This window comes from Xyrauchen texanus, chromosome 19 (genome assembly GCF_025860055.1).
Source record: "Xyrauchen texanus isolate HMW12.3.18 chromosome 19, RBS_HiC_50CHRs, whole genome shotgun sequence".
In the NCBI taxonomy this organism is placed as follows: Eukaryota; Metazoa; Chordata; class Actinopteri; order Cypriniformes; family Catostomidae; genus Xyrauchen; species Xyrauchen texanus.
In genome coordinates, this window is record NC_068294.1 from 36,588,397 (window position 1) to 36,612,093 (window position 23,697).

General features: G+C 37.0%; 1 protein-coding gene across 1 annotated transcript in view; it reads right to left on the minus strand.

Moving 5' to 3' along the window:
- The window catches only part of LOC127660033 (AF4/FMR2 family member 2-like), a 263,181-nt gene that overhangs the window by 194,174 nt on the left and 45,310 nt on the right, over positions 1-23,697 (minus strand). Inside the window, exon 2 of the mRNA XM_052150087.1 lies at positions 5,039-5,159. Coding sequence (XP_052006047.1) covers positions 5,039-5,159 — 121 coding nt within the window. The remainder of the gene's footprint in view (positions 1-5,038; positions 5,160-23,697) is intronic.

A 23,697-nucleotide genomic window follows, 5' to 3' on the forward strand; every position in this document is an offset into this window, starting at 1 on the left:
CACTGATTTTATCACACTAATTGAATAACTAGCGATACCATCTTAGGCCACGTCCAGACTAATACGTTTTCATTTGAGAATGCATTATTTTTGGTTCATTTTGGCCTTCCGTCCACACTGAGACTGAGTCTCCCAAGTGGATAAATTTGAAAATGGCGTTTTTGCGTTGTAGTTTCATGAAGGCATGAGGGAAAAAAGTGTTTAAATGTGACCTTCATATAAAAAATAAAAAAAAGTTTAAATCAGTTTTAATAAAAATCAATCATTGGACATAAAAGTGTCAGTAGTTGAGTAAAGTAGTTGAGCTTTTGTTCACATTTAAAGAGCAGAATCATATTTGCATATTTTAGATGCTGGAGTGTCTTCAGTGGTAAGATGCTCTCACAGAGCAGCTGTCTGGATCCTTCATTGTGCTGGGGTTCAGTGCACGCTTTGAGCTCCAAATCCCTCTCACGTTTGACAGGACACAGTGTGGCTCACTGAATGGATTCAGCTTCAAAGCACAGCACATCATTCAGAGTGATGCAACCGCACAGCTGCGGTGAGGAATGCTAGGACAGCACATTCCTGTGGGCCATCAACAATTACATTCTCCATGCAAACTCACTCAGAAATGGTCTGAATCCACATTTATCACATTTTTAGTGAAGTATACATGTACAGTGTCTCAAACAAGTATTTGAATACTTAAGCTCCACTTACAGTAAGTATGAATGAATGGCATTGCATTAGGCAACAAAATATCAAACCATGTGGCATCTGCAAAGAAATGATGCTAGACGCTTTTTATTGATTTTTTAGAACATAACATCAATTTTCGGAGACATTTTTAAAATTATGTTTATCCAAATGTTCTCAAGGTGATTTTTAGTTGATGTGTAAAGTCAGTTAACCTCAATTTCACACAGGTTTCAGAGTAATAACAGGTGAAGCTCAGCACATTAAAGGGATAATTCACCCAAAAATGTGTTCTTTACACAAAGCTATAAAATGGCTTCAGAAGACTCTAAATATAGCCCACAAGTTCTATGAACTACCTCTACGATACTTTCATGGTATTCTTTTTGGAGCTAGACAACCCTTGGTCCCCATCCACTTTCATTTTGTAGAAGTGAGCAACTTGGCCATTTTGCTATACATCTCTTTTGGTGTTCCACAGAAAAAAATTTAATAATGACAGAATTTCCATTTTTGGTATGGAAATTTCCATTTTTGTCCCTACTTGGACAAAATATACAATTATTACATAAAATGTCATGAACGTCATTCTTCCCAAATGGCCATGAAATGACAGGTTCACCTTGGATCCCAATCTCCTTCTTTACTTCCAGGAAGTTTTTCATTACCACAAACACCTTGTGCTTGCTCACTGGGGATTTCATTCTGACACCCTGTAAAGCTGCTTTGGGATCATTTTGATTAAATACGGCAACAGAAGTAAGAAGAGCATGGAGTGAAATGTACCCATCACCTGATATCACCTTAAAAATATTTCAGAAAATAGGGATCATCACATTGAAAGTGAATAAAAACTCACAGCAGACAGTGCCTGGTCGACGTTAGCAGCGACCCAGTTTTAGCTTTATACATCTTAGGTTGAAGTTGTTTTTTAAGTGGAGAGCTCTGATGTTCAGGCGACTAATTTCAGAGTCTAAGAGCAAGACCCAGATGAATATAAATGGCATGTGTAGTGCTGATTAGAGAGAGAAACTGCAGAGCAGATGTTAAAGGGATAGATCACCCAAAAATGAAAATGATATTACTCCAAACGTGAATGATTTTCATCTTTCATGGAACACAAAACGAGTTGTTAGGTAAACTGTTATCTCAGTCACTATTCATTTTCATTTGCACCTTTTTCCATTCAATGAAAGCGAATGTTGACAGAGGCTGTTTTTCTGCCTAGCATCTCCTTTTGTGTTCCATTGAAGAACATGTTTGCATACATGTTTGAAACAGTATGAGGGTGAAAGATTTGTTTTTTTTTTGGTGTGGGGTGGTGCACTATGCCTTTAAAGAGAAAAAAATAAATACAACTAAAAGGAGGGGAAAGAGTGCGCCTTGTCTGAGGAGGACTGTAATTAGCCTTCAGAAAAAAAAGCAAAAAAGCGACATTACAGTACATCTTTCTTCAACTGCTGCTCAGTGGGAAGTCACAAGACAAATTCTGGGCTTCTTCTTCTACAAAACGGCATTAAGTGCTTCAAAGCTACAGTTTATAGACGCGCCATCGTGTTTGAATACCATTTATGATGGAATTAGCTCTTCTAGTAAACTAAACTCGGATGTTCCCAAATGGTAAATTGTGAAACACAAGCTTATAAATAATGTTTTCATATCTGCATCAATTATCTCGAATACTTTGACAGAAATGAAATATACGAGTTCACATGTTATATTACACCCAAGAGTATGTTGAGTATTCCACTCAATCAAGCTTGTGCATTCCATATGTGCCAAATGTTGTGGCCATTTAACTGCCAAACTCTAAAACCACTCTACAAGTGACGCCGTTACCCCCGCCCCCAAAAAACAACTAAGAAAGTGATATTAAAAGGATATTCATCTATGCTGGATTCAATCTAAATCCATTCAATGTTGTCATAACCTGACAGAACACATTTCATCATAGCTATTTACATCACAGTATCACCTAAACCAATGGTCTCCAATCCCCGGGCCGCGGACCGGTACCGGTCCGTGGGTCATTTGGAACCGGGCCGCACAGAAAGAATAAATAACTCACATTATTTCCAAAAAAAAAAAAATATGTAATTATTTTTAATTTATTTTATTTATTATCTGAGTCTGAACGATGTTTTATTTTGAAAAATAATAAATTTTAAACTAATAAAATCTCTCCGTTACATCCGTCTATGACTCACTCTTGGCGCATAGCAACGCTTGTCTCGGTCACGTGATACGGTACCGCTAAAAATAAACCCACAATCTAGCAAAATGAGTAAAAAACAAACGTCTCTGGAAAGTTTCTTTGTGAAGGGGAAACGGCCCAGTGAGGAGACTGAAGAAGAGCCTATGACTTCCAAGAAAAAGAAAGCTGCATTTAACAGACAATACCAGGAGTCCTACTTGAAATATGGATTTATCGCAACAGGTGATTTACACGCACCAAGATCGCTCTGCATAATATGTGGCGACCAGCTCTCTAATGAGGCAATGAAGCCTTCAAAACTGCTTCGCCACTTGGAGACCAAGCACCCCGCATTAAAAGACAAGCCTTTTGAGTATTTTGAAAGAAAAAAGTTTGAACAAGAAGGCCAGAAGCAATTGCTGAGGGCCACCACATCAATAAATGCGAGTGCACTGAGAGCATCATACTTGGTGGCTTACCGTATTGCTAAGGCTAAGAAACCATTCACTATTTTATTTTTCAATATTTTCGGCAGTGACAGCAACCAAAACAAAACTACGGTCCGCGGCGCAAAAAAGGTTGGGGACCGCTGACCTAAACGACACATTGGAACACACAATGGAACACATAATGGAACCATTCTATAATTTATATGATGTTAAAGTACTTTCTTCTATCCCAGCTTTATTATATACAAAGACAACTACATTGTACGTAAGCAAGCCATGTACAGGTTGATTTCCCCAAAATGTAAATGCATTGCACTGTTTGAATAAGTGCCAAGACAAGCCTGACCCAGAAGCATAAGCTCAACCAATGCTGTGATTTCAGGGCGACGCCATTGTTTTTTCTCGACCAATGGCAGACGGGGGGTGTTCGTGAAACCTTTTTGAAAACTATTTTGTCACCTTTTTGGTGTTGCTAGTGGCACAGAAATTACAATTCATCTTTAAGGCAAGAGTAAATGGTGGGAATGAAAGTAAAACAATGTCATCCAGACTTTAGCGATATAATGAGGCTTAGTACTAAGAGGTAGTTCTTCCACTTTGAATGCAGTCTGAATGCAGAGGCATAGGGAGATTGATCCTGCTCTCTTGACCCCTGATGGCCTCAGGCCCTCTGTAATGACAATGCTTCACTCTATCTGAGATGGTCTGTCTCATCCTCTCCTAACAGCTAGCTAGGGAAAGAGACAAGCTAAGGAAGGGTGACCTTGCCACTTATTGATGCAATGAAAGTGATGTTCGTAGAGTGATGACATCTAAGAAAGTGCTTGGTGAGAGTTTAGAGCATCTCAACACACACACTGAAAAAAGTGTCAACCTGCAATTGTTACCTCAAGGGTCAATTTCTACTTGATCTAATGCATAGAATTGACTTCCAATGGTGCAAAATAATGTTTCAGGTAATGTAGTCATTGAATAAGATGTTCGAATTAAATCAAACTAGTTTACTGTAGATGTTACCACATTTTTACCCCTGTTAGGACCCGTTCAAACAAGATGTGTAATTAATTGCTGGTCATGATGGGCATGTTTGACTGTTGTGACGTGTCTTACTGTTTTAAGTGTCATGAGTGCAAAAATTTTAAGGTGGCATGTCAAATAATGTTTCTTTTTTCATTCAGTTTTAGTCTTGTTGTTTTTTAACATAATAGCACATCATGTGTGGAGCCTTAGATGTTCAAAAGTCAACATGAAATTAAAATGGTTCCTATTTACATTTTATACATGTTTTTAATCTTGTCGAGCATAATCAATGCATAATATTCCAAAAAATAGAGATCGAGATTCAAAATCGAGTAATTTGCTCCACCTCTGAAATTACTTTCCTTTATGTCAGAATTCAGTATACGTCAAGAAGGATGCTCTAGAAGGTGAACTTGACCTTTAGGCTCCAAGTATTGGTCTCCAAGATGGTTTCCAACTGGTTAACTCTCTTATCAATATGGCTTATTTCCTGGGAAAAACATTTCATCCTCTCTACAACTGACTGGTACACCCACTTTTTATGATCCAAACAATTCCCGATGGCTAAAATCAACCCCACCCTCATTGAATATTCACATATAAAATGTCACTTATAATTACTTTGTAATACAGCAGTAAAATAAGTTATCATTGTTGTTTCAGATGCTCTAATTGGCCCTCTCGTCAACCCACTTACCTTGTATGGCTCGCCAAACAGATTAAAGCCGGTCGAGAACAAGTCTTCATCTTGCTGCACTTCCTGCGTCCTTCTCTCCCATTCCTTCTTCTTCAGTGCTGAGCGATCCTGCTCATAATGACTGCGGGAAAATGAGATAGAATGACAAAGGGTAAGAGCGTGATTTCAGTTGGCATGCAAGAAATCAACGGCAAAAAAGCCCTGCCTGAACGAGATTCAAGGGAACCCCTTATCTGTCTAATAGGCCCAAGCTTACACTAAGCAGATGAGGAGAGCGTGGCAGAGAAGATAAAGTAACTGGATTGGTGTACAGATGCTTTGCTGGAACAGACAGGAGACTGCCAGGAAGAGGCAACTCTGTTTGAAATGCTATAAGAGGGGCGGCAGCCTCGGGGCGAATTTATTTAGATTTGAAGGACCACACATGGCAATCAGTGCGGGGGATTGTTACAGAAAATTCAAGCTTGTTTTAAACAAAGGCAGATGTCATACCATGGTAGCTGACAATCCCAAATTCAGTGTGTGGAGTAAATGATTTCACCAATGAAAATGCAAGCATCACTCTCTGAGAGACACTTTTGTCCTTGTATTTTTCTGTACATTCAATAAAAGTTGAAGTGTGTAATTTCTACACCACTAGTGGCACCCAACGGAATTGTAAAAAATATTGAATGATTTCTCTAACACTTAACAGACCCCAAACTCACACTATTGGTTGACACAATGTTTTTGGAGGACCCCAACAAAGAAATTATTTTATCTATCCCTTGTGAAAATGAACCACGGTTCAACTATGTTATTTATTGTCAAACCGTGCAAAATAGCGATGCTACCTCATCACGTTTCTCTTACAATTTTCATTATAAGAACTATTATTTTGACCTGAGATACCTCAAACACATTTCATGAACCCCTGCTAAGAGGACACTTCCCAGAGCAACATCGAGTCATCCAGCTTTAGGAAGTGATGGATGGCACGGCGTTCCAGAGAGTTGGAAGAGTCTGTCTTCAATGGGCTTTTGCTTCCCTTTGAAGCACACCTCAGGGTCCCGCGGCTTTCACCACAGCATTTAGCCCATCACCAAATTATTCCAGAAGCCAGGAGGTGAAACGGCACGAGAAAAACGAGGCCTGGTCAGGGGGGTGACAGGTGCTTCTTCCGAGAGGGGTCGAGGAAGAAATAAGCGACAAAGAAAAGTGGGAATAAATACAGTTACGAGAGAGTAACGGCCCTTCCCTGGCCGCAGTGACAGCAAGATGTCAGTTATCTTTATGTCAGAGCACTGGGCACACCTGACATATCCACCTGACAGCATGATAGATCAAATTTACAGCTGTCAGTGTTGGAGACTTTGAGGCACTTGGGTCCCCTGACACTACATTAACCTCCAAATGCAGAGCACTGTGTTGGGCAGTGATGTGTTGGCTTTGTCCATTAAGAATCTAAAGAAAGAATGACGATGTCCAATTAACCCCTATTTAAGGGTGGGTGATATGACCAAAATGTTGAATTTAAATGGGTCATGCAAGTTTTGTGGTTTGTGCCATGGTAGGGAGAAACTGGATTGAGTAGCACCAGCGATGACACGCTCTGTGTTCTCCTGTCTGTGGAGCACAATCTGGAAGCCTGCTGGAGTGGACTCACGCGTGACAATCACATGATATACAGCTGCGTGTGTGAGATGAGAAGCATATTCAGAACCCGAGAAGAATGTCATTGAATTTGCTTCGGTGGCTTCCAAAATTTAGCTTGAGCGGCTGCTGAAAAATGGTCAGTACCTGAAAAACCCTGTTTCTTCAATTCTCTCAGTCTCACGTGAAGCCACTCCGCCTTCCTCCTTCATTTCTCAGACAGAATGTGTACCACGTATGTGTGACGTGAATAGAATATAGTGCACATTTCTTGCCACGCGGTGGTGATTTTGGGTTACCGCGATACAGTTGATAATTCAAAATGTATACGGGTTTACCATGTATCTGGTATATCACCCACCCCTACAACTTGTTTTGGCTTCTACAGTGCAAGACAAGTTAACAGTGTAAAGACAAGACAAGAGGTTGTACAGTAGCTAATATTACTGTGTGTTCTCTCCTGATAGTGAGGATAGGACTATTCACAAACCTGTAAAACCTGCATACATTGCATGTTCTTAATTCATTACAAAGGTAATGTAAGGCCTCATAATGCCTTATATTCAAAACCCCTAACCTTAAGTATTAAACTTGAAAAGGTGTGCCATTACTTTAAGTGATCAGACTTATAATGTTTTGCCTGGTAAACTATTAATCATGCAAAAAAAAAAAAAATCCCATAGACTTACATTGAAGGAGGGACCCAAGCAATATCCATGGACCAGAATACCATGGGCTAGCCATTTTGACTTTTGACCACCTAGCAAACACCAGAGCACCAACCACATAGCAAACCCCCAGAAACACCATAGCAATCGTATAGCAACATAACACACATCCATAACTTGCAACCACCCACAACACCCCAGCATCATGGTAGTGAATTTTGCAAAAGAAAGAACAATCATATTTTCTTCAAAAAATGTCAAAATCTAGTTGTGGTTACACAGTTATTTATGAGATGATACAACTGATTATAATGTGTATCGAAAGACATTTTGAATGCATTATTAAGAATATATTAAGAATGCATTACATATGCAGGCTTCACAATCCTGGTTGAAAAGATGTTAAATCTTTTCCATGCGTTGAAAACTCTGCATGGCCTAGGCTTTTTGGTTATGTTATGTTATTGGTGTTGTTGATGATTATGTTTTGGAATATGTGGCATTGGCATTTTTTCCCTTCCATTCATTCCTATAATATTCCCATATACCACCTCTCCCTTGCTTCTTCCAAACAGCACCGGAAAATTAGGGAGGGTAAATTAACAGCGATATCCATGGTAAACCGAATAAATTTAATCTTAGCTGAGCTTCGCTGCATTTGAAAGATAACCAAACACACTGCCTCTCTCTCTCTCTCTCTCTCTCTCTCTCTCTCTCTCTCTCTCTATCCTTCCCCCCTCATCCACCTCTTCCTCGGCGTGTAGCCCCTAGTAAAAGTCTCCCATAGAGAAATAATGTAATAAACAGCCAACGAGTGCCACTGTTATTAGAATGAAGCTGCCGCCACAACAGTGGGCCTGATTTCTGATTTAAGCGGCAATTATTAATTTGAAGCACTGGCTAATTAAAAGTACAGCTAAGCGTTTAGCCTCTTGTTACAATTATTTGGGAGGATTGTAATTATATGGAGCTGCTTATCCCTGGCATTATGGCAGTGACAGAGGAGATGGAAATTTCCTCATTTATTTTTTGATTTCTCAGCACTGGGACAAAATTGATGCATGAAAGATAGCACCGTTCATAAGGAGAATTCTGGGTGTTGTTGGAGGGGGACAGACTAGCCTGAGGGGAACTAAGCTCACAAACAAAGATTTGTAACTTTTTCTCCTTGACATTTGTTTAAAACATGTATTCTCCAAAAAAATTAACAATAATAATGATAAAATACATATATACTGCTATATATATATATATATATATATATATATATATATATATATATATATACACACACACACTCACTGGCCACTTTATTAGTTACACTTGTACATCAGAATCAAAATCAGATTTATTGAATAGTATGCTTAAACATACAAGGAATTTGTCTTGGTGACAGGAGCTTCCAGCGTACATCTACTCATTCAAGCGATTATTTAATCAACCAATCCAGTGGCAGCAGTGTAATATATAAAATCATGCAGATATGGGACAGGAGCGTCAGTTAATACCATCAGAATGGAGAAAAAATGTGATCTCAGTGATTTAGACCGTGGCATTATTGTTGGTGCCAGACGGGCTGGTTTGAGTATTTCTGTAACTGCTGATCTCCTGGGATTTTCACGTGAAACGGTCTCTAGAGTGTATAGAGAATGGTGCGAAAAACAAAAAACAACCAGTGAGCGGCAGTTGACAAAAACGTCTTGTTGATGAGAGAGGTCACCGGAGAATGGCCAGACTGGTTCGAGCTGACAGAAAGGCAATGGTAACCCAGGTAACTCATGCAAATCTAATTACACTTAGATTTAGTTCTCTCACGAGAATAGGATAAGACGTAGCTCATAGTCCTGTTCCTAACGCAATAGCCATTTTTGAAAATACAAATATGGAAACAGCACCCATGGTGCTGAAACACATATTTACCCTCATAAGCACTGAGAACTCAATTCCACAAGGGTTCAAATTTAGCATTCCCAGCAACTAGTTGAAATGACCACACAGGCCAGAGTGTTGTCTTCAAGATGGAGAGGCGGCAGCTGCAAAGGACTCTCTCAGATTAATGAGCATTGCTGACAGTAATTGCTAGGTGCCAGGTTATCAACCCAGCCACTGACACCACTTCCCCCCCAGGACTCTTTCCATTTCCTCAAGGAGCACATTGTTTGTGCTCACATTAGCAGTGGCTCAGTGGGATAGCTCAGGCTCTGGCTGCACAATGGAGGCTAAAACACACTTCACCTTTTCAAATCCACCATTGTCGCTAACGTTCGAGGGCGCTCTTTCTTCAGGGCAGTACTGATTTGTAGTAGACCAGATTCTATAACTCAATGTCTAAAAGGCATTGAGACTGCCTGCTGAAATCCAGTGATGAGACTATTTAGTATTTAGGTGTGATTTATACATAAAGCAGCCAATTTAATTATTACAATACAGAGATGTTTATTTGCATTACTCACAGTGTGTTAACAGCAAATACTTAAGCCACACTTAAATATGTATTTTGCATTATATAACAAAATATCAAACCAAGTGGCTTTTATTTCGAACAATAGAACAGCTGCAATTTTCAATAAAAACTTAAAAAAATACATTTTGTTAAAAAATTAGGACAAAAAGAAATTTGGACACTTTCTAGTTAGCGGCATATGAATGCTGGGAAACCTGTGTGAACTTAAGGGGAACTGACTTCATACTTTCACAAAAAATCACCATTGGCCAATCAACTAGCAATTCAGTCATTACTAAAAATGGATCAGAAAAGGAAAGTTAGTTCTGAGAAAAAACATGTTGGTTTAATATTTTGGTTCTCATGCAAATAATTCATTCATTTTTAAGTGTGACTTAAGTGCCAAATACTTTTTGAGGCCACTGAATATATATATATATATATATATATATATATATATATATATATATATATATATATATATAATATGCATTTCTATTCAACATCTGCAACATCTTCTTAAGATTCCCTCCAGTGAATCATGAAAGAATCAAAATGTCTCAGTGATCTCTAACAAATATTATGCTCAATTTTTTTTAATAGCCTGATTTATTTAATTGTCTTTGTCACACAATCTTGTGCTGCCTCTAATTCACTCTATCCTTTTTTTCCACAGCTCTTTCAACTAGCAATACAAGGGATCAGTGATTAACTGCATCAGCCAATTAGAAAGCATGTCTGCAGTTTGAAATGTCATGTCATGAATATTGTAGGAGGCATGCTGCCACATTTCCAGAATTTGACCCAATTTAGCAAACAGACGTCGGCGAGCACTGTAACATCAGTGTCCACAAACAACACGAACACTGTCAGTCGCAGTGGGGATTAGACCAGAGACAAACCGCTAACCCTTGCGCAATGAAGCCTGCCAAACAAATGTCAATTTTCCATGTCATCAAACTGTAAAAACTGATCTGAGCGCAGTAATATTCAACGCTGCATTCGGCAGACTGTATAATCCAGAGAGGAAATTATGGCAGCTGCATGTCGATTATCCCTTAATGGGCACCGACTTCAAATTAATGTCTTCTTCATGTTCCATATTTCACATTCATATTGAGAGGAATTTACAACAATTACGATGTAATTGCAGATCCGCGACTGAAGTTAACAGCATACTGTTATGCGCTTTAGAACTGAAATCTAATCTTAGTCTATTTTGAGTTGCTCTGGATGGCAATTCGTCATAAGATTGGCCTTCCATATGGTTTTACATCAAGTATGTTTCGCAAGGAAAAAGGAAACAAAAGAACAGAACAACAGAATGTGTTGTAAAACTGATGAAATAAACAAAGAAACAAACAATAAATAAATTATGGCCTCACCGATACAAAGTTACTCAGAAGAAGGGTCATCTTTCTTTTATCCAGGACGAGCCCCCACTTGTTACAACCACCCTCCCCTTACTTTCATCTATCTTTTATTTGCTCCTCCTCAGCCCTAGACTAGGGGAGGACTTAACAGTGCCCATACCATTATCCTATTATTTAAAACAACATCTTTCAAATACAGATAGTTTTTTTTTTTTTTTAATGCTACCTTGATTCAAATCACTGATAATTACACACCTTCAAAAGATATTTCAATAACAAATGTATTATCTATGTCTCTACATGTTTTCCTTGTTTCAGAGTAACTGGTTTCACTTATAAACAAAACACTAAAAAGCAAACAGGAAAGTCACGACCTGATTGGACAGCTTTTAAGACGTATATGTTTTGACGGAACTTACCGAACATCTATAACAATGCTGGCGAAATGTGCTCGTTGGATGTATATATGGTGGGATTTTTATCAGCTGAACAAACGAAGAGTTAATAAAATGTTTAAAAGTGTCAAAACTACGCCAGGACTTCCTCCATTGTACACACATATGAAGATATGCTGCAAGGACAGCTGACGGGCGGTTCCGACGCCAATACCGAACTATAATGGGCAACAAATCTCCTATGATGAGAAGAACCTGGTATGCTTGAGGTCAGTATTAGACAAATTACTACCTGTTTTTGGTCCGTTTAGACGTCTTTGGTCCATGTTGCGTTCATATAACAATTGAACCGTACCAGAGTTCATTTGGAAGCGGACCGAGACCCACTTTTCAGGCGGTCTAGGTTCGCTTGTAAAGTGCGCACCAAGGTTCGGGTGACAGCGTTCACACTTCTTCAAATGAACCGCACTAACAGAGCAATCGCACCAGAGTTCATTTTAATCTAACCAAACCTGCCAAGTGTGAACACACCCTTAAAGCAACCTCCGCTTTAGCTTAAACAAACTCATCATATTCCTTGTTGTGTCGAGCTTTAAGGTGAGAAATCAAATTAATTGTGGTAAACGTTTTAACGGTAGTTCTACCTCATAAAATTAAGCAGTACAAAGCTTACAAGTTGCAACTCTGCTGTCATTGTCACCCACTTCGAAGTAATTCTACACAAGGGACAATTTCTTACAAACACAGCACAAATATATAGGCTAAATGTCCGACACATTTTTCTGCGTCCTTTTGAATGACAGAACATAATCTGCCTTGATCATCAACTGTTTTTAAAAAATCAGCCAATATCAAATATTGCATGTAATTAGATGGAATCATGTAGTACTACCTCACAAAGCAACAGCAGTTCATATTCTAGAATTCTGAAATTAAGTTATCCATTTTAGCTTTCTAAAACACTTTTGTACAAATTGTTTTGTAATGAAAGAGGTTACAAAAACAACCTGTAAACTAGCTGCCCAAATACAACCATAAGATTGTATCCCCCCCCAAGAACATATTTCAGAAATCTTACGCTTTAAATTTTCATTCCTTTGAACTTGTTTCTGCACTCATTAATCATTAGATGGTTTTAAACATTCCCCTCTGAGGCTGCTGTGCTTTTCAGAACAAGACACAAAAACATCTATATACCAAACAACAACTTCCAATCATCGACCGGCAGCCTGGCATCGTTTTCAGTCCGAGAGCTTTTAATTGCTGCACAATTTCAAAGCGAATCCACTTGGCGAGAAGTTAAGGTCCACTAACTTGTCTTTAATCATGCTCTGTTCAACTTTACATGGCAATGAAATTTTGCTAATAGACTGCAAATTGCATTGACTTCACTGCAGATGTAATTACTTTTATGTTTTCAGTGAGAGATCATGCAGTTTAACAAGAAAAGTGTGATTGTCAATGTCTCACGAAAACTGTCACAAAATATCCGGCTCACATTTTCCCCTACAAAAACAAGTAATTATATTCTGCATAAACAAAGTTAAGCCTTATTTAAGGACCATTCAAATGTTTAGCTTTGTGACACTATTTTATGACAATTAAGCATTGCTTACCATGACAGTCCATGCAAGGTCTATGTCATTTGGATAATTATACATTGAAACATGACAGGAACACAAACTATTTGATCACCCTGTTTTATTAATGTGTCAGAATAATCAAGGTATAGTTCCAAACAGCCTCACTCTCTCATGAGCCGTCTTCTACTCAGTATGCCCTACGTAAAATATGACTTATTTTAGGATGTAATTTATGTGATCTATTGGCTATAGGTGTCAGAGTTCACTGACTTATGTTAGTTGTGTTTTTGTTATCTTTGTGGCTGAGCTCTGACACTCATGTTTAGTGCCTCGTCTAGTCTGTGTGAGAATGCAAGGCTCGCCCTTTTGGCATTGCCATGCATTCTCTTGTATTGTTGTTTATTGGCATGAGTACATTGCTCTTATGTCATCCTTGTGGCATATACTTATGTCAATTGTTTGTATTTGTCTCTCGTGACCTTGGGATCGCATCGCATTGCGCTCGCTTTTTTGCTGCAAGTACGGGTCGTGATCCATTGTCACATTGTGCTGGGTTCGGCTGCTTCAGTCTTGGTAGTCTGTTTATCTGTGTCCGAACTCTCGCACAGTTGTCCCCGTCTTGTCTGGCATTTGGCATGAGCGTGTGCTGCCTTTCCCTCTGGCGATATGTGCTCATGTCTGTCGGGTGTTTGTGTCTGTTAGAGCACGTGGCTTTGTTTAGTTTCTGTATTGCCTCATGTCTCTCAGTCTTTCGTCACACCCCGCCTTCTTGTATCCTCATTATTAGTTCATTTATTTCACCTGCCCTTTGTTAACCTGTTTAATTTCTCTCCCCACATTAGCTCCTCTTGTATGCTGTCTTGTGCTGGATTGTTTCGTTCTCTTCGGTTGTCAAGTGCTCGTGTCTTCTGTATACCTTCCCTGTCAGTTAAAGTTTTCTCCATTGTGGGAATTTTTGGTTATGTTTGCTTACTTTTTACTTAAATAAAAGCTCACTGTTGCCATCTGTTCTTGGATCTTTACTTTAAACACCCCATTCTGTGACAATAGGATCAAGGATTACACATCACATACAGGCACAGAAGCGCTTAAATGTTTTTCTGACAGCACGCTCAAGTTGGAATGTATGTTGTCTCTTTAGTGGGTGGAGGAGTTCACCTCCGTTATGCTGACATGGACGTTGGCGTCCCCACATGTAAATAAACACGTCTGTCAAGCTGCTAAAACAAACGTGGTTTTAGTCACGTCTAGACAACCACAATGACTTCATAAGCCATATTCTTCCACACATGTTTTGTCAACTAGAGTTTTAATCTGTGCACAAGATCTGCCAGAGGAGCCATCTAACACTATTCTGCAGTTTGTGTTGTCCACTGTGTCTAAGAATTCATCGGATAACGAGAAAAACATGTATGATTTTCTTGATGTTGATGCAGAGCTACAATGAGTGGCGATGCTTCCACATGATAAGGTGGTAGTGTCATTATATGGGTACGTCATATTTTGCATAAAGAAAATGAGACCTATTTTTAAAACCATAAATATTTTTTGCATTGTGATAAGAAAGTACATTCAAGCCCCCAAAAACTCAGTAGCACATTTAATGCAATGAAATTTTATTCTGATTAAAGTAATGTGATAAAATATCATTTTCATTACTGTAATAAAAATATATATATAAATGAAATTGTAAAGTATATATATATATATATATATATATATATATATATATATATATATATATATATATATATATATATATATTAAATTGTAAAGTATACTTGTCAAATACAATTGTAAATAACCTATATATTTCAATAAAGAAAAAAATATTTCCAGTAAATACTTTTTGAGAAATAATAATTTGGGAGTGATTTGCTTGAATGTTGTTAAAATAATTTCACAATGCGATACTGTAATGGTCATAACAAATAGGCTTTATTTTCTTTTTGCAATATATATATATATATATATATATATATATATATATATATATATATATATATATATTATATATATTATTTTTTTTATTTTGTCCTCTCTCAGTCTTTCTTTATCAGATTCAAGGCAAAAATATAATTTTTTGTTCCAACAAAAATCAAATGCATTTTAGTTTTGTGATTTGAATGAAAAACACAAAGAAAAAGAAAAATTAAATCTGCATGTACATACAGAAATGGAGAAAAATGAAGAGAGAGAGAGAGAGAGAGAGAGAGAGAGAGAGAGAGAGAGAGAGAGGAGACAGTAGTAGTGGGTTAAGTAAGACAAGTCTCTTTGATCTGTGATTCCAGCACACAGCGTATGAAACTAAAACCCCAGGCGCTTCCATCCTCATTTCTGTTATGTGCGCAAAAATAAAGCAAGCCCAAATTTCAAATTAACTCGTAAAAATAATGAACTTCTCGGACCTCTGCAATTCACACATGTGAAATATGTGTCTGATTGCTTTTGGTTGCAGGAATCATTACATTGCCTCAAATTTAATTTCATCACATTGTTGATTTAATTATTTGATCTATGCTAGGCGGGGTTTAAGGGTAATTTTAAACTACAAAAAAGTATTTGATGTAGGCCAGACTTTGTTGGACCAAAATTTGAATTTTTTAAATACTATCATCAATTTACTAAACTTTTGAATTAAAAACCAAATCATTAGATTACATCATTTGGACATTTTGGCTTTTTCTTTTGATATATTACATTTCCTTGTAAAAAAAAATCTATCCACAACTTGATTTGTGTCTATAGGGGTTGAACAGTTCTGAGTAACTTCAACACTTCCAAATGGTTCCCATGGTAATGGGGCATCTGTTGGCTGCAGGCTAATCTGTGAGGATACAGAAATGAAGCTTTCACACCCCAGGATCACACTTGAGGCATTAATATCAGATGAAAACATGTAAAATATTAATTTCCAGGTATAGCACATAATCTGGAATAAAGTGATGAATGTCCGTGTCATATCTAACATCAAAATCAAAAGAAAAACAGTAACTTTTATTTTGCATGAAGAAAATTCAGTTTACTTGAAGATTTTAGGTGACAATCTTTTCATGACAATTAAGCACATTGTCACAAAATGTAGATTTTTCTATTTTCATTAGCATACAATTTAAGAAATACTACCAAAATGTATACAATCTTAACAATTTAAATATATTATTTTCTTCACATTGCAGTGATAGAAGGGGTTGTGGTTAATCGTCACAATACAATAAATAAATAAATAAATAAATAAATAAACATAAATAGGTCCTAAATATAGGCTTTTTTTCATTCTTTTAAACAAAATAGAAATATAAGTCTATAAATGTCTTATTTATTTTTAAGGTGGAATAGTAGGCTTATAAAAAAAGCCAAAAACAAGAATATTGAGGAAGAGGGAAAATGTAATAATTAAATGTCCAGAATCCTGCAAGAAAAACAGGTATTATACAGTAGCTCAATTACTGAAAACATCCCAACTCCATAAATGATACAAAGCTCTTGTCTGGTCGATATCAACAAGGTGAAACTGCCAGTCTCATCATTCGGAATTTGCTATTTCTGAGAAAATGGAAAAACTAGAACATGCAATCATTATGAGGGAAACTATTTTACTCTGATTTCATTACACATGGCTCAGACCCATGCAAATCCCAATATGTGTGGAGGTTACTTGGAGCAATAAGCAACCACCCAGAAAACCACAGCAATGCCCTAGAAACCACTCAGAACACCTTAACAATGGTTTAGCAAATACTGTGTAAATTGTCCGACCATTGTGGCGCTGACTTTTGCAAAGACATTTCTTTATTAAAGACATTATTTTTAAAGATGTTTACAGGAAATCAAAAATTATGGTTATGGGAAAAAAAAATTAATTGTAAAAATCTAGTTTGATTCTATGCTCAAACTAACAACAATAACTAAAAAACCTAATCAAAAGAAAGTTGAAACACCAGCAGGATTCCTCTGTTCCATACTGCATTATGGTCACATTTCTCTCTCACAAAAAAAAATCCCCCCCATTCCCTTTTCCCGTGGAATGCATCATTTCCCCAAGCCAAATGTGAGAGAGCACGTTTACATGAAGAGGGAGAGCTGGATAATCAGTGTCTTTGAAGAGCAGATAGCAATGAGGTTTCCGAGGGCAGCGTGCCAGCCGCTCTCGCTCCCTTTCTCTCCTTCCGTCCTTAAAAGAGACGTCCCCAGAGAGGGGCCGAGAACCACAGGAGGATATTGCCTCACACATCAGCAGGGGCCTCCGCCTCTCTCTTATTAGTCTCCAGTCTCCCGTCTCTTCACATAAATATGCCACAAAGCTCCATCCATTTTAATCTCTCAGTGTCAGAATGGGGCAAAATCACACACATTACAACATTGTTTTCTAGTGGCAAGAACCGGACCAGTGCGTGGTGAATGACGTGATCAAATGAGTATATTTATTAACTGAACATTATTAATTTCAGGGGCCACAATTATGGAGCATTTTAACCCATATTTATTTTGGAAAGAATGATTTTTGCATTCCAATCAGAATTCTGAAATGCCATTGTAAAGTGTCTGTTGGATAAGGTTGAAGTTACAGTCTAGTATGCCAAATACAACACATATACTGAAATGAGGAAATATAATTGGAAGATATGACACTATCAAAACACAAAGTAAAGTAAAATGTAATGTAAAACAAATACAAAAATAAACAATTAGCAGCAGTGTACCGCTATCACTGTGTGCACCAATCAGATAGTTTTAGCATGTGGAAATCCATTGGATTAATTAATGATACATCTGGGGTGGAAATGCAACACATAATGTAAAATTTTCATGAAGGAATGCATTAGAAATTATATATATTAATATTCAAGTCACATAAGAGTAAGAGAACTCTTTCTAAAACACTTCAACTTGATATTTAAATGTTAATAAATTGAAACTCAATGGCCTTTAAAAAGCTCTTTTCTCATTTCTGAACTTTCCTTTCAATTTTTTCAGATGGCCTGAATTTGTCTAAATAACTGCTCACCGAACAAGGTCATTAAAGATCAATGCAGCCCACCTGCGCCTGCCCACCGGCTGTTTTTGAGAACACTTACAAAGTCTGTCAACAGATAGACAATGAATTGAGATTTTCATTACACTTGTTTACTGTGTTTACATGAATACTGCATTTCATCGCATTGTCCTTAGTGAGGTGATACTGTAGAACAGGCAGTGAAGCACATGCTATTTATTTTGGGTGGAAAAACATACTACATTTGACTAAGAACAGAAAATAGTTTTTAATGAGAAAAAAATCCCCAGTAGACAGTCTAAATTAGTCTATAAATGTCGGTGCTGTCAGCCTCAATCAAAGCATTTAAGATGACATTGTACAAGCGTTCCCTCTTTGTCATGCATTCAGTCGCAAATCCCACAGTCTCACTTCTACTCGAGCCTCAACTGAAGCAGAATATTTAATTAGCATTCAATTCAAGCATTCATTTCAGTCAAACATTTAAAGGGTTAGTTAAAACAAAAATGTAACATCTGTAATAATTTACTCTCATGTTGTTACAAACCTAAATGACTTTCCCTCATTCATATCGTTTAAACCAGTATTGTAAACTGGATCAACCAATTCATTAAAAAGATCTGACTCAAACTAAATTATTCATTCATGAATTGGACATAGGACTACTTCTCTCGTGAACTTTTGAAACTGGACAGCCCCAGTCCTCATTCAGTTTTATTATAAGTAAAAGAGTGGCCAGGATATTCTTAAAAAAATATATTTTGTGTTCCAAGTAAGAAAGAAAGTCATGTGGGTTTAAAACAGCATAAGGGTGAATAAATGAAGAGAGAATTTTCATGTTTAGGACATTTTTGAAACCATCCCGTTTAGCAAGTAAATAAAATTATTTTAACCTAAAATAATTCATTGGCTTAAAAACAGTCATGGTCTTTTTTTCATAACAATTACAGAAAAATTGCAATGTCACAAAATATGTCCTGACTTGTGTTTTTAAGCGTCATACTATTGAAACCCACCTGTTGGAGTCAAGCGTTTCCTCCACTGTACTGGCCAGCCTTACCACAATTAAAACCATGTGTGTTGGTAACAAAAAAACCTCTATTATATTCAAAAAATTCTGCACAGAAACATGAAGATCATTTTTGACTGCAGGGCTGGTGTTCTTTGTAGAGACCAGAATTCATTGGATCCTGAAAATCGTGCCAGAGAAAATGGTAAAATCCTTCAAGCTATTAAGCCTTGAACCTGCTATTACATTTTCAAACAGCCAGATTTAGATGGAATACAAAAATTGATTACACATTTACTCGTGGCAAAAAAATGGTATTCAAATTTGTAATGTGCTACTACCGACAATGCCGTAAAAATATTGTCAAGAAAACCTGTGAAAGTAAAGAGCACCCACTGAATATAAAGTGAATGAAGACAGTTTTGTTTCCTTAAGCACTTAACTCTATCTTAATAAAAAGGAATTACCTCTTATTTAAAGGATTTGGATTTATCTCACATTAATTAACTGACTGAAAGAGACATCTTCAAAAATGACAAGTGCAGGACTTTGAAATCTATCAAGTTAGCTCTATATAATCACTAATGTCACTTCACATGGGTTTTATTCTTTGAAATGGGGGACAAAATGTTCCTATTCTCAGAGGGCAAAGTAACAGACTATGGGGTGAATCACTAATTTGAACAAGTGGCAGAAGAGAAGGAGAGGTTGATGAAACCACTAGCACAGAGCCCAATCAGTGTGCAATAACCAGTTTCCTAAACATATCTGGAAAGGTGCACTGACCCGGATTACCCATCTACCTACTGCTCCCTTGAGAAGAGTTATAAACCCTATCTTATGTCAACATTTTTAATCCCATTTAGACAGATGGATTACAGACCACTCTCCCTATCTTGAATAGATTATAAAATAAATAAAAAATGGCTATATCTATTGAGTCAAAAATTCTTGCTTATCAAATTCAATGCGTTATTTGCAATAACTAACAAACTAAAAATAAATAAATGGCAAGACTATATGTCAAAAAATAATAAAAAAAATATACAAAAATAATAATAACACATTCCTGGCTGTTAATTCACTGTAATGTTTTAGTAGTAGTAGTTGTAGAATTTATTACAATTCATTGTCAACTGTATACTGCTACTTCATATAGAACAGGGCAATTTAATAAATGTAATGCTATAACTTGAACAGTGTGACATCCACACTACTATACTTGTAGTACAGTTCCCAGTGTGCACTGTGTTTATATTGTTTATAAAATATATTATTTTTGTACTATTCTATAAAACATATCTCCATACTGATTGCAAGTTAGAGTATGATTATATGTGATACAGTATCAGATTATATGAAATACAGTATCAGATTATATGTAATACTACTCTCTTGAGAAGAGTTTTAAACCCCCATCTTATATTTCAAACTCTTGAAACCCATTTACACAGATGGATTGCAGACCGAAATTTAGTCAATCACTAAATGTTCCTTATTTCTCCATGTTAAACAGTGCACCAATTGTATTCTGTAATAGTATTAAACTAGTTGAGAGAAAAGTAATTAAAAGAACTGTAAATATAGTCCAGGTTTTCAGCCAAAGGGACACCATATTTACACTAGTATCTCATGCAGCACAATATCGGTTTTTTTTTCCAGAAATGTCTTGTGTAAATACAGAAATTGGCCAGACCTGAATACATTTGACAGTAAAAATTTGAATACATTTTTATTGTAAAAACAACAAAATTGTTAAATCTTTTAAAATCCTTGTACACAATGCAGCAGGGACACAGGCATAAAGAGAGGTATGTACAAGGATAGAGGGGAAATATAGAGATGATTGGTTGCTCTGATAAAGATTCACTCCTTTCGAGTACAGCTCTAAACTAAGGCCAGCAGTGCTTAAAGGTTATGATGTTGTGGCATGTATAGTGCTCCAGAGCCGGTTCTGCCAATGTGCAGCCAAAGGCCTGCCAAGTCCTTTGACCCCCTGGGCCTCTAGTGCCAAAACTTGATACTGTCACTAATCTTTGGATAATGACTCTCTAGTCACTTCATTGAAGAAAAGGAAAGTCAGTTGGCTGGAGTATTCACAAAAGGAATAGTGACAGCACAAGGTGAAAACAAAAGACCCAGGAGAGAGAACTTTTGCAGACTGTATTTGGTTCATATTGTTGACCTTTGTGTATAGCCTTGGTTTTCTTGTACCTTTTTTGCAAAGTAGCAAGATATAATCATTTATCTTTTTGATTTTTCATCCAGTACAGCAACTTAAAGGTCATATTTGTCCTTGTCGCAAATTACAAAGCACCAAGCAGTGAATTTCATTTGATATTGTCTTATTTTCTCTCAAAGATGTAGAACTCTGCTCATCTGCCTTTGCATAACTTAAATGGGTCATGACATGCATTTTTTTATTATTTTAATACTTTATTTGAGGTTCACTTATTATATATGTAAAGTTGTTTATATTAAAAAAACAGTCATATATTTGTAAAACTGGACAATTTTCCACCCTCTTTCAGAAACCCTCAGTGGATTTTAACATCTCCTAACTTACAAGACAAGATTTGTACAGTAAATACTGTATTGACCGCACAATCGGTCAAACAATCCCAAACAAAGGGATCAAATACCCTTATACATATAATTGTAATGACTCTACAAGGTCCATAAAACCATCCCTTCATCTCCAAATAAAAAATGGTCAGTCGGACATCATGCTCCTTTCCACATGTGGACCAGGCACATTTTACTGCTAGCACTGAATGTTACCCAGCTTATTACTCAGGAGCCTTAAAAACAATAAAATCACAGATCTGCAATTATATTCAGGGCCTGCTTAACAGTATTGTTTTATTGTGCTATTAGCACAAGCCAACTCTTGTTGCTTCCACCCTTTGTCTTTTTTCAAAGTGATTTTTTTCTGTGACCTTTCAAAGCTCCGTGTCCATGCTACAGAGGGGTCCTAATAACAGTCATCTGGCAACACACACAGAGCGGGCGACGTTGTAGGAAACTGGAGAAGCTGTCAGTCTACAGGGTAATGTCCACCACATGGGGTAAGGGAAGCTGTTGAAGAGGAAAGTATGTGTCACCACTGGGAGTTTGAAGTTGACTTTCTCGAGCCAGGCTCCGAAAAAATACTTGCTGGTGCCAAATTGGATTTATTTGGCACCAAGCACACTTTTAGATTTTTTTGGCTCATGCACTCCTATTGGCAAAGACAATGAGAGCTGGTACATAAAGCCATATGAGCAGGCGAATGGGAAACCTTTCACACAGACGTGCATTATTCTTGACAGTGGGTAAACTGCTAGGATTATATGTCATTCATTTGCCCCAGTTGAGTTGGAAGATACTGAATCTGTAGTAAGGGGTTTTATTAAAAAAATTAAATAAATAAAAAGGTAAAACTAAAGTTAGAAATGTTTTGGGATTAGGGTTACAACAATTTTATTAATGTGATATAAAATAATTAATCAAGAGGCTTCCGCTATGTCTTAAAGTTACCCTATTTATTTTATAAATGCATGTTACTGGTCTGACTGTGAAAGATTCATTCATGCATATTTGCTATTTAAAAAAACAAAAAGAAGCAGCAAAGACCACGATGTGCTGTTTGCATTTAATGGCTGGTTATTTATTATTGTTGCTAGTTAGGTCATCATTCTCTTCTCAAGTCAGCAGAAAAGAGGGCTGGTATTCAGATCACTTCTCATTTTCCTTGAATATGGCATGAGCAGCAAGGTTGTTTGTGTATTTTTTGTCGACTGCAAACTCGCATTCAGGTCTCCCTCGATTCTGGTATGCAACACCCACTTTTTTTCAATCCAATCAACAACCGATGGATAAAATCAAGTTCTTGTTTGATAAGCCGCTTCACTCTGAAATACATCACAATACGGAAGTCAGTCGCAATATCATGCCAACTTTAAGTGCGTTTTTCGCAGCATTAAGTGTTTTATACAAGCAAAGATGACCTACAGTGCACATACAACGTGGGAACTAAATAAAAGTCAGATAGAAATATGATAGGGGCCTTCTTGGCTCACCAAACAAAAGTACAAACCTAGTGCACATCACCTTGAACGCTAGCTAAATACTCTCTTTAAGGAGATAAGACATGCTAAAAATTAAACAAACCTTAACAGCAAACATGCAGTATTCTGTAGAAGAATTTATATGCAAGAATGTAGTATTCTATAAATAGTTCCACAAATATATTGACATATTATTTTATGATTATCAGTTCATTCTTACAGGGTTTTGAAAGCCAAGATCTTATTATCGAATTTGCTTAACGCACTGTAAATGATCTAATTTGCAGAAAGCCAAGCTTGCACTCATTTACACAGATAAGCAAGAGAAACAAGATTTCACTAGAGACAAGAAAGGCAAATACAATATTTGGCTCAGTTTCGTAATTCACACTTACTAGCTTGAGATGTAGCAATAATTTTCTACTTCTACCAAATGAAAATCTACTAATTAAGGGTTCTTTTGGTTGAAGTATTCAAGCATGGCCACTTGCCGAATGACCCGGACCACAAA